The sequence below is a fragment of the Ambystoma mexicanum genome, chromosome 3p, assembly GCF_040938575.1.
Source record: "Ambystoma mexicanum isolate Mex_15411 chromosome 3p, UKY_AmexF1_1, whole genome shotgun sequence".
Classification (NCBI taxonomy): domain Eukaryota; kingdom Metazoa; phylum Chordata; class Amphibia; order Caudata; family Ambystomatidae; genus Ambystoma; species Ambystoma mexicanum.
The window spans coordinates 497,786,517-497,798,964 of NC_090925.1; the positions used below are offsets into that span (position 1 = coordinate 497,786,517).

The 12,448-nt window shown below is 47.7% G+C and overlaps 1 protein-coding gene across 1 annotated transcript in view; it reads left to right on the forward strand.

Annotated features, from left to right (window-relative positions):
- Nucleotides 1-208: 208 nt before the first annotated feature.
- Nucleotides 209-12,448, forward strand: part of DPM1 (dolichyl-phosphate mannosyltransferase subunit 1, catalytic) — a 247,399-nt gene continuing 235,159 nt past the window's right edge. The window contains exon 1 of the mRNA XM_069651161.1: nucleotides 209-500. Coding sequence (XP_069507262.1) covers nucleotides 376-500 — 125 coding nt within the window. The 5' untranslated portion in view covers nucleotides 209-375. The remainder of the gene's footprint in view (nucleotides 501-12,448) is intronic.

Genomic DNA, 12,448 nt, shown 5'->3' on the forward strand with positions numbered 1-12,448 from the left:
AAGTTGCCCCCAATCGGACGCTGCATCTGGTGTCTTGCAGGAACTTTCCCGGTATTTCAAAGAAATTGCCCATTTAGGCTTCGCGCTCACGGTGAGAGACAGGATGAAGTCGGACGCTCCACAAAGAGCTTTGCGGCGGGCCCTTGCCCTTTTTAATCTCAGCCACCAAAGACCAGGCAGATTCCGGTTGCTCTGGCAGTGGCAGACGAAACTTTCCCCATTCACGCAAATCATAATGAGGGACAAGATGACATCAGACGCTACGTGCATGTAGGGAACGAGACGTGTCCAAAGTCACGTGACGAATAGTAGGCGGGACGTTGGCACGGTCTGTTTCTCCTTTGGAAAGGAGACACTACGGTAGTTTTACCTGTCATGGCTGGTGACAGTGGCGAAACCGTGCACCTACAAGATAAGTACTCGGTGCTTCTTCCTACTTACAACGAGAGGGAAAACCTACCACTCATCGTCTGGCTGCTGGTGCAGAGCTTCAGGCAAAGGTATGTGTTAGGATGCCGAAGATGGGTCATGGTACAGTACAGTATACACAGCTGTGTCCCTGCGCTAAAGAAAGATACCTAGCCAGTGTTGTGTCCTAGATCTAGGGACGACATCGCTGTTTACCTAGGTGGGCAAGTATAAAGCACAGAGGGTGCTGTATTTCAAGAGCCAGGGTAAGTACCACACGTATGTTCTTCAAAGAGTAAAACGAGCGTCAAGAAACATGACTGACTGGAATACTAAAGTTTGACCAGTAGATGGCCTCTTTGCTCGTGCCTCAGTTACTTCATCAGATGAAGTTCATCTGTGATATCCCCTTTCTTATGCAGTGGTGCTGTATCAGCGTAGGGCAGCAATAGTCCTTCTAACACACCATCGTCTGACATTGTTTTTCATTCGTGGCTTCTATCCGTCGCCGTAATCGGATCTCTTGTTGCCAGAGGTGGAAATGGAAAAAAATGTAAAGGGGATCCCACAAGAACCAGAGTGGGAGCGGAGTTTGGTGGACGCCTTACAGTAGAAGTTTACCAGGGTAGCTCAGCAGGTTGAGAGACTGTTGGTGAGATGTTATATATTAAAAACTGGTTGTTAATTGTGTGACTTTTTGCAATTCCTTATTCAAAAACAATTGCTATAGAATGTGTTTGGCCAGAGCATGTGTTGGGCTGGTAGCTTGCTTATATATTCAGGGCGGAAGTGGTGGTATTTCTGCCCCTTTAGTGAAAATCAAAAGTTGGCACGCATGAACCCACAGTTTAATTTCCTAATCGCTGCAGTCAGCACAACAGAAGCATTTATCGGTGATTAAGCAGTTTGAGAAGCATATAACATCTTTATAAATATAACCTGTTATAAAACACAAAGGAGGGGCACAAAAATGACGGTTTTTATTTGGTAGTCCGACCAAAATAAAAACACATTTCAACGTGAATGCAAGTCTAAGTAGCATTTTTGAGTTTGGAAATGACTTCTTTTTTTCCTATGAAATTGTAAATTGCACATTTGGAAAACAGGGTACCCAGCATGTAGAAAGCCTACTTTCAAAGGTGATGTCCCCCACCTCAGTGATGATCATGGCCCATTAATTTCCATGGTGTCCCTTTCAGGCCAGAAGAAAGAAAACGGGTTGAACAAGTACGGCCTACAAACGCACGAATGACAGCTGGGGAAATGAGGACAGAGCAGATTGGAACACAAGCCCCCAGCTTCCCTCTGCGAAGCTGGGGGCCCGGTAAATCCTTGCCAGGGCTGAAGCAGGCCGGGGCCGAGATCCAGTCAGACATCTGACGGTGCATCTCGGACACAGCAAGAGCTGGCCCATTAACCGGCTCTGGTTGTGGCATAAAGGATTACACCACTCCGTTTGCTGGAACAAGCTTAATCGACGTTGCATAAATGAACATCAGTGGGGCACCAACAGTTAACTTCACTGTTCAGTTAATCATAACTGTCTTAAAAGAGGTTATTCACCAAAAGCACCTTGATATGATATGGCATTTGTAATGCGCCTATACACAAGTGTTTCAAGGCGCGATGAGGCAGGGAGGAGGAACAAGGGGAAGACGGACAACGATCCTACTAGGCCAGGTGTCATTTAGATAGTGCAAGTGCAGGGGTAGGGGGGAGGGAAAAGTGCAAGGGGAATGGGAGGGGGGGGAGTGCAGTACAGGGTAAGTAGAATACAAAATAAATAGGGCCAGCTGGTGGCAAGTGCAAGTTAAGTGCAGACAAGTGCTGGGGAGAGGGGGGGCTGTAGGGATACAGAGACAGTCCAGCAGTGCAGGGGTTGCCAGGGAGGCAGTGCAAGTGCAGAGTGGCTGGGCCAAGGACCGAGGTCGGAGAGAGTGGCCCAGTTGCAGATGCAGTGCAGTTTCAGTGAAGAATTTAGCAGGGGAGAGGGAGAGAGAAAGCAGAAGCAAAGAGGAAGGTTTTGAGGTGCTTCTGGAACCGGAGATGGTTCTCCTCAAGTTTCAGGGAGGCAGGAAGGCTGTTCCAGAGGGAGGCCCCTGCCGCGGAGAGAGATCTACCCCCAGCTTGTTGCTTCGAGAAGCGGCTGACCTTAAGGGAGTTGGAGACGGATGAGCGAAGGGCTCGGGAAGGAAGATATTTAGGAAGAGAGAGTTGAAGGTATTTAGGCCCCAGGCCCCAGAAGGCCTCGTGGACAATGCAGAGGGTTTTGAACTTAATCCTCGCAGCCACTGGGAGCCAGTGTAGAGATTTCAGTCCTGGAGAGATACAGTCCCTGGGCTTGAGGCCAAGGACAATTCTCTTAGTCCTGTTCTGGATGAGTTGCAGAGGGCGGAGAGTGGAGGCAGGCAGATTAAGATAGAGGCTGTTACAGTAGTCCAGCTTAGAGAGAACCAGGGCTCAGGAGACAGTGAGCTTCTGGGGGAAGGAGAGGAAGGGAAGAATACCTCTGAGGAGGTGCAGCTGGTAGTGTGACTTCTTAGAGACGTCAGATATGTGAGGAGAGAAGGAGAGTGTGGAGTCGAAGATGACCCCGAGGTTTTTTGCCTTGCGGGTAGGAGCAGGAAGAGGGCCAAGAGAGGCTGGCCAGAGAGCTGCAGGGAAGGAGGGAGTGGGTGTGCCGATGAGTAGAATCTCAGTGTTACTGGCATTAAGGCAGAGGTAATTGGGGGCACACCATACCTGGATAGCAGACAGACAGTCAGAGATGAGGGAAGGAGAGGAGGAGGCCGAGGGTAGCCTGAAAATGAGCTAGGTATCGTCCGCATAGCACTGAAAGTTGGGGCAGAGAGCAGCGATGCGGTGGGCAAGAAGTGCCAGATACTGGTTGAAAAGCCAGGGAGAGATTAGATCCCTGGGGGACACCACAGGTAGAGAAAAAGATGTCAGAGAGGAAGGACCCCAGTTGGACCTGGGAGGGTCGATTGGAAAGGAAAGAGGTCAGCCACGCCAGAGCCTGACCAGTGATACCCAGGTTATCACGGAGACGGTTGAGCAGGATGGCATGGTTGACAGTGTCAAATGCAGAAGAGAGATCGTGCAGAATGAGAACACACGGAGTGTTGGAGTCGAGGTTCGAGAGCAGGTCCTCACGGATGTTCAGGAGAGCAGTTTCCGTGCTTCTGGCAGCTCTGAAGCCAGATTGATGGTCATGAAGACTACCAACAGATTCAGCATGGAGGTTAAGCTGGGAGTTGGCCAGTTTCTCCGGGAGCTTGCCCAGGAAGGGAGTGATGGAGATTGGGTGATAGTTAGCCGGGCAGGAGGGGTCGGAAGAGGGTTTCTTAAGAAGAGGGTGCGCAAGGGAGTGCTTACGGGGGGATGGGAAGACTCCAGAGGCGAAGGAATGGTTGCAAAAGTCAGCCAGGGCAGAAACCAGGGAGTCGATGTGGTCCTTGATAGTTTTGGAGGAACAGGGGTGAACCTGTTTAGACGAGACTTTCATAGATCGGACTTGTCTGGAAACCTCGTCAGCAGAGAAAAGGGGAAAGACAGAGAAGGAGGGAGGAGGGGTGGCTGCAGAAGGGCCGGAGGAAGAGCCGGGAAGAGAGGGAGGGAGGTGATAGGAGGAGGGTGAGGACAGGATGTCCTGAGTTTTAGAGAGGAAGTGAGAGGCCAGTGCAGTGCAGAGGGCCTGGGAGGGGACAGGAGAGGTAGAGACTGCAGCAGGGTTGGCAAGCTCCTTGCATATTTTAAAGAGTTCGGCCGAATTGTTAGATGCCGCAGAGATGCGGGCTTGGATAAGGGCTCTCTTCTTGGTGAGAACGGAGAGACGGTATTGCCTTTGGAGGAGGCGACAGGCCAGTTTGTCAGAAGATGAACACGAAGCACGCCATTTCCTCTCTGTCACCCTGCACTTGCGTTTTAGGGTGACGCGATCCGAGTCATACCAGGAGTTACATTTGGCTTTGGGCTTCAGGCGGATTCTCATGACAGGGGCAAGGATATCAAGAGTATCATATATAGCAGAGTGGAGCGTGGAGAGGGCTGTGTCAGGGTGGGAGTCAGCCGAAGGGAGAGGGGGGGCGAAAAGGTGGCAGCGAAAGCCTCAACTGACACGCGCTTCATGGGTCGGATGACCGAGAAGGTGGGTGGCAGTGATGAGGGTGGCTTTGCCTGTGGGGTAGGGAGGGAGAGGTGGGAGGATAGGAGAAAGTGATCACTCCAGGAGAGAGGAGTGGAGAGAGGGACGCAGAGGGCAAGGTCAGAAGAGATCAGAGCATCGAGTGTGCCCTGCAGTATGAGCAGGCCCATAGAGAGTGAGAGAGAGTCGCAGAGGTCACGAAAGAGTCCAGAGGGGGGACAGGAGGCATCCAGGTGGATGTTGAAGTCACCAAGAAAGAGGAGTTGAGTGGTTGAGGACAGGAGTGAGGAGGAGAGATCAGCCCACTCAGAGAGGAATGAGGAAATTTGACCAGGTGGCCGATGGATAATAGCCACGGTAAGGAAATGGCTAGGAGAGAGAGAGAGTCGGCAGACAAGACATTCAAAAAAGGAGTAGGTCTGCGTAGGAGTGACAGTGGCAGGAATCCACTCAGGGAAGATAAAGGCCACACCCCCCCCCCTGAACGGTTGGGCCTGGGCACAGAGAGGATCTTGTAACCGTCAGGTAGGAGTGTGTCAAAGCTGGTGACAGAGCTGGCCGTGAACCATGTCTCAGTGAGACCGAGGACGTCAAGGTCCAGTTCCTCAAGAAGGCGACCGATATCAGAGGAATGTTTGGTGGCAGAGGGAGAGTTAAGAGTGGCAATGTGGAGAAGGTTGCCATCCTTGAAGGACTTCCGGGGAGGGGTGCAGATCAGAGGTACGTCCTGCAGAGGTGAAGGAGGTGAAGAGGGCAAGAGAGGGGGCAGGGAGGGAGAGTAGAGGCAAGGTAACCAAGGACAGAGGAGGGGGGACAGCAGGAGAGGAAAGGAAATTGATGAGGCATGGGAAGCATCTATCAAAGAGGTGAAGGTTGGCCTGAGGGCCTTGGACCAAGACGGTCCTATTAGCGTAGACATTAATGATGGCCTTAGAGGAGTGGAAGGGGGCCAAGAGGACATCCCAACGGGTGCCACCATTAATGGGAGAAGAGGAGAAAGGAGAGAGCACAGAGACCATATGAAGGGTCCATAGGTCAGGCAAAGGCACGAAAAAGAGGATGTCAGTGAGAGTTTCCTTGGAGCAGGCACTAGTGTAGGTGTCGGCAGGGGTTGGAGACCAGGATGTCCTTTTTAAACTTTTTCCGACCAGATTTAGTGAGGAGAGCAGGATAGTCAATAGAGAAGCAGATAGAGAGCACCATGGAATAGGAGGGAGTGGGGGGGAAGACGGACGAGACGAGAGCACACGGACAGGAAGTGAGCGGTCCTCTCTGCTGGGATCCAATTTCACCTGGTCATCCCACCCTCGACCCAACTGCCATAACCTTCTTGCCACGCCATTTAAAAGTTACTGCTATGTGGCCAAATCTCCTGCAGTTGGAACATTCCCTACTTCTGGCTGGGAATGCTCTGTCATTAGCAAGGTGCCTGGTGCTGGTACACCAATGACATCTCAGAGGTTCGTATTTCCCCCTCTCTCATCCCTCCCGTCATTTTGCGTTTTCTCCTTTCTCCCCCTGAACTGCACGGCGTGCACGTCGGAGACTAGAAGACTTCCTGCCATCTCTTTCCGCCTGCCCGATGTTTCTTCTATAGCTCTGGCAATCTGGATGCATTTGTCTAGTTGCAACTTTTTCTCAAGCATTAACTTATCTTGCATCTTCCTGTTGTTCATGTGCACTGTTAGCATATCGCAAATCATATTTTCTACATTTTCACAAAATCCACACAGTGGAGCGAATTCTCACATTTTTGTCACAGAACCTGATTCTATGCAGCACAATATTCTCTTTACTGGAGAATCTCCTCACTATTCTCCACACCGCCTCTTTGTACACGCCATCGTCCTCTTCTACCACCTCAGGGCTTCAGGCCGGCAAATATTCCTTGTGCTTCCACTCCCAGTTCATTGAGCAGCATAGCTCTCTTCCTTTCAGCAGCCTACTCTTCATCTCCTAATTCCTCCACATATGTGAAAAATAACGGTTCACATTGTGGCCACAGTATCACTGGCCTACCTGGAGACTGTAAGAACGCTGGGGGTGGCATCACGCCTTGCATCACGGACGCAATGGGTTTGGTTCTTACTCTTCTTCTCCAATAATGTCGTGGCCGAACGATTACATCACTCAGTTTGCTGGAACAACCTTTAATCCATGTTGCATCAGTGGGACAGGAACTTTAACTTCAGTGTTCAGTAAATCAAGAATGTCTTAAAAAGGGTTCTGTCTGTGTACAGGGCAGATTGCCTGCCCTCTTTGGGCCTCTTGAAAACGAGGAGCGCCGGAGTGCGACCTATAGGTCTCTTCTCCACGCTCTTGTGTCTCTTCACGCAGCCGCCTCACGCTAGAAGTCTTGCAAGAATACGGGCAGACCCGCATCTCGCGTTACTTTGACACCACACAAACTCATTGGTGTAGGATATGAAGATAGGAAAGAGTTGGGATATGAGCAGGGAATGCCCTAAGAATTTGGCGACGGTGGTCGGCAAGAGATGCTTGGGGCCTTCTTGTTTTCACATGTGGTGATATCACCAAAATGTCGCAGACTGGGTCTTTAATATTCATGGAGACCATGGGAAGTTACATTAAAACAAGTTGCCAAGAGCCCAATAAACCGTGATGTCTAGTCTATGAATTGTGGTGATCGCAGAGTGAGGCTTTTTGGAATAGAGGACCGTGTCAGCTGAATCACTTGTAGAGACTTCTAATTTTGGCAGATCATGCTTGGTGAGATAAAATTATTTGACCTGTGGCCAGACTTTTGTTAAATAGCTCAGCCGTTATTTGAAACCAGCCTCAGACACTTAAACACATCTTCCAAAATTGTGACAGCAGGCCTTTTTGCAACTTTGTTTTTAAAACAAAACCTGGTTGTAGGGTACACAAATGGTTGTTGTTTGGCTAACTCAACAAACATTTTTTTTGCAGACTTTACACCATTTCTTTTATTTTTATGGTTTGTATATTTGACCATAGCAATATTCCTGTAATTCAAAAGCTACAGTTGAGGATTATTGTGACTGTCATAAGAAATGACTCTACAAGCAATGCTTTTATTATTTGTAAAACCTATTGCAAGCTGCATAAAGAAAGTCTCCTGATGTGACCTCAGGTTCCAAGGAGCTCCTTTACCTGATAGTGAGAGCAGGTTTGCAAATGGTGAAAAAATCAACAGGGCTCAAGTCCTTTAAAAAGAATTGTGGGAGGCAGCGGGCTATTATTAATATATACATAGGAAGTGAACATATCGCAAAGTGAAATATGCAAATATTACTCAGTTGGCCTTTTTTATTAGAGTGCATTAGACAAATGAGCCTTGTCTTTTAAAAAAAATATTCGGCAGCACCCAAAAAATAAAGAGATGAGATTGGCCTATGACGTTGCTAACAAAGTATACAATGTGCACACCTTTTAAAACCAATAGTCAATATTGAAATATTCCCTATAAAGCAAATGCAGTATGAGACTTGTGCTTTGACACTTTAATGGTCTTGTGTCTGCCCGGCAAAGACGATTACCGGGGTCCTAATCCTGCTGGCTGAACACGTGAGCAATCAAACGTTTCTTTTCATGCTGGCCTAAAAAGCACCCAACAGGTTGGCATCCACCCTCTGACAAAAAGTAGGTGGACACCATCTTTCCATGTGTTCCTTCTACTTTTGGCCCTAAAATCAGCACAGGGCCAAGGAGAAAACATGACCAGCCTCCAGGCCACCAAGCTCTCTCTCTTCCCACATCCCTGGACCTGCACATCTTCATGACCCACTCCTTTCCTGCTCCTCAGCCCCATCTTTGGCTTGCAACAATATTCAATTTTATTAAAAAATGACTTGAAAAGTACACATCTCATAATAAATTACTTGCACATATATATAAATCCTTCTAGAAATGAGTGTGATTGTGGCGTCATTCCCTGCACCCATCCACTGGGGGGTGGGGGGGAGGGTGTTTTTCCTCCCACATGTGATCACCCAGGGTAGCCTGCTGAAGGCACCACTGAGCTTTTGCTGGGCTCTGAAGTGGGAGTATTTTACTCCCAGTTTTTGAAATTTGGGAGTAAAATTATTTTTTTACAGAGTAAAAACAGGAGTCCCATACCAAATGGGAGTATTTTATTAACAAGTAAATATATGTTCAACTGTAAAACAGAAATGTTTTTGTGAGAAATACTTCGTTGCACTAAGTTATTCATGCATATTAAAAATAAAGGTGTCCTCTTCCATAATTATAGTAGTTTATTTCCTGTGTACTACTGGTACAAACACATCCATGGAACTGTTTGGGTGAAAACAGTGGCACAAGCTTCTATGTGGCAATTTCCTATTTTTTAATTGGGGGTATTTTTCCTTTTTAAAAAATTTTTGGGGGAATATTTGCCTATTTTTAGGCAGTAAAAGTGACCGATACACCCCTTATATGTGGGGCTGTATACCCTGGTCACTATGTCAGCCCCTCTGACTTTCAGTTGGGCCGACGCAGGCATGGAAATTAAAATTTCATAAGCAGGAGGTAAAACTAGCTCTTGGGCATCGGCCATCCCCTAGTAGCAGTAGCTACCACTAGACAAGCAAGACCTAGTGTTTATCATGCCACAAATCTAACCTTTATATAAAATGCAAACTTTAACATTTTATTCATTCTATACAGTTACTACTTTGTCTTCTACTACATGTCTCTGATGGTTCTTTGTATACATTCCACATAGGTATGTATTATAAAGCTATGGTTGGCGACTTTGGCTTCAAACGTCTTTAATGTTCATTGAGTAGATTAGTGAATTAACCCCCCCCCCAACCTTTCTGTACCAGACGTTCGTCTCCATTTTCCAACCATCACCCTTGGGATCGCTAACGCGTGCATGTCGACTTGGCCACTCTGTTCATATTCTGTGCTTTTCCTCCAATACTCGCTGCCCCTTTGAGAAATCATTCCACGGGGATCTCCCTTTGTCGTAACCACCTCCATGCCGATCTGCATCCAATTTCCTGAATACACAGGCCATCACTGCACACCCTTCTTGCAATCACTCTCCACCGTCACCTTTCTCCTTTTCCCTTCAACAGCCACACACACACCGTTTGCACGACTCATTCACGGAGGGCAAACCCTGGAATGTCTCATTAACTAAATCTACACTGCTACAATCACTGCATGCGAAAAAAAAGCACAACATTTTTACTCTTTCCTCCAAGGCTTCCTTTTTCCCCTTCCTGCATACAGCAGCCATCTATTAATCTCCTGTTCACCCACTCCACAGCACTTTTTGACTCTGAATGGTACAAGGCTGTCTGTGTGTGCTTTATTCCATGTGTGAGAAACCAGAAGGTGTCTCACCTACTAGTCCCCGGGTATCTGTCATCCAGGTGGCCAGGACAGTTGGATCCAGTTCCTGGGTGTCGACCAGTGCGACCTGGGTGAGGGGTCTTCTGGGAGTGGGACGCAGGTTTGAGAGAAGCGGTATCCCCTTCCCTGTAACACCTGTACCCCATTTTATCAGATAGGATACGTAGGAACTCTACCCCCTGTAGCCTCCCCTTTTCCTACACGAACACTTTCACACGGACAGCCCGTTCTGGGATAAAACACCCGAACAGTATACCTAATGTGTCCCAATACAATGGTCAGGCGAGGTCAGGCAATTACTGACCCACCTGACTTCCATTAAGCTTCTCCACACGGATAAAAGACGGACCATGAAAGCACAATCTGAGCGAGGCAAAGCGCACAAGTAAACAGCAGTTTCGAGACTGCAGTAGAACGATAGAAGAAATAAGGATAAACAGGATGGAGCACAAGGAGGGATGTTCCCATGACCTTTCCGACGGGAAAGCGTTACTTTCAAGAGCCCTCGAGATTAAAAAGCCCAAGACCAAGGAACCTAGGCTGAAGAATTCTGTATTGTGTGTAGGAGATACCGGGGGCCCTCCCGCGTCACTAATCAAGGCGGGAAGAAGCAGCAGCTGCCATGGTACCGTACTTGGCTCCAAGAACAAAGCAGCATTGGTGAAATCAATACAGCCGGTGAGTTGGGGAGACCAATAGAAGACCTGTCTGTGTTGAAGCTAAGGTTGCAAGCAGCAACATTGTATGTCGAGCGCTGGAACAAACATAGTTAAAACGTAAATAAGACGTGAGTAAAAGTTGAACTGCTGATGAGTGTTTGAACTGTGAAGATCGCATTTGATACGATACCTTTCGGGCACCGCATGGGTGCTCAATCCAAGGTCTCTGTAAGGTATCCAGCTGAGAAGTGCCAGAAGTGAAAGCAAAAGGGTTATATTAAGAAGAGAAAAAAGAATTGTGAATCGAGTGGTCCTGCGACGGGTCAAGCAAAACCCTGTGCATTTTCGGGCACAGGCCCCTCCAGTTGCCCACCGGCACAGCCTTCCTGGCAACCCCTATACCTCGAGACTGTTTTCTGTATCGCTACCGTCCCCCTCCCAGCACTTATGCCTGCTCTTACCTTGCACTTGCCACCAGCTGGCCCTTTATTATTCATCTTATTTATTCTACTATCCCATGTACTGCACTTTCCCCTCCCCCTTCCCATGCACTTGCGCGATCTGAATGACATCTGGCCTAGTAAGAACGTTGTCTGTCCTCCCTTTCCCCCCCCCCCCCTTTGCCTCGTCGTGCCTGGAAATACTTGTGTATAGGCGCGTTATAAATGCTATATCATATAATATATCGTTGAAAGTCTTCGATTTTGATACAGTGGGGAAAGTTTGGAAAGTGAGATAGATTTGGTCCGAGCTTGGCGGAGGGAGCCCAATTGAAGATTTTGTGTTAAAGTGGGTCTGAGCCTGGCTGAGCGGGACCCGGGGTGAACAGTGAATTGCCAGAGAAGTTGTGCATATGAGAATACTAACGAGAAAGGAACTTTGAATGTTTGTCACAACAGGCACCCTGAAATAAGAGACTTTTAATTGCAAAGAAACTTTGGCACAGAAGGTCCTGATACTGAGAATGACATCAATGTGCTAGAAAAGCCAGAGTATGTGCTAAGCTCGAGTGTGCCTCCTTGTCCCGTGCTGAAAACGTAGGGAAGGGAAACTAACGGCTCAACTATCCTGACATATCGTTTCTTGAACACTTTTCTTTTATGTAACATTGTTTCCCACAACATTTGTATTTAGAACTAAGGATTGGCAAAAGGTTTATTAGTATAGGCTGTTTGATTTTGACCAGACTCTACTAGGACTGCGTTATCATTTGATGGTCTTAGCTTGCTCCCATCTTTAGATTTAGGATAAGATGGGTGTTTTTCAAACCCAATTGAAGTTCAATAAAATCCCCTCAAATATGATCACTTGTGTCTGTCTTCACTGTTTGATACCATGCCTTCCTTACAAATGCCTCTCAAAATAACCCTTCATCTCCTTTTCCACAAACTGTTCGATTATCGGTGAGAATACTGCTAGGGTACCCTTCACAACCAAATGCATCTTCTAGAAAAATTATCTTTTCAGTACTAGTTACTTGCAGAAATTTCACTTCGATCCAACGAGGTAATAAATTAAAGTAACATCACAATAAATTCACTTTGCCCGCTTCCCAACTCGCAGGTACCAAGACCTCCATATACAACGCCCACACTCCCCAGGGACACTGTTATCATCATTGGATGAGCTCACACACTTGTCCCCTTTCCAACTTGCTTGCACTCACTCTTCTTTAATTTCCTCCCTGCTCCACCGGACCATCACACTTTGGCCACCAGTAATCCTCACTCAACACAACCTTTGTCCTCGAAATTCCAATATGACAACATCAATCAATCTATCCCTTAGGCCAACCATAACTACAGCTCACCATGTCCGATATAACAACTTCCCCTCTATACTTCAGCTTCCCAATGACTTCTCGCATCCACTTCTAGATCTCCTATGGTGG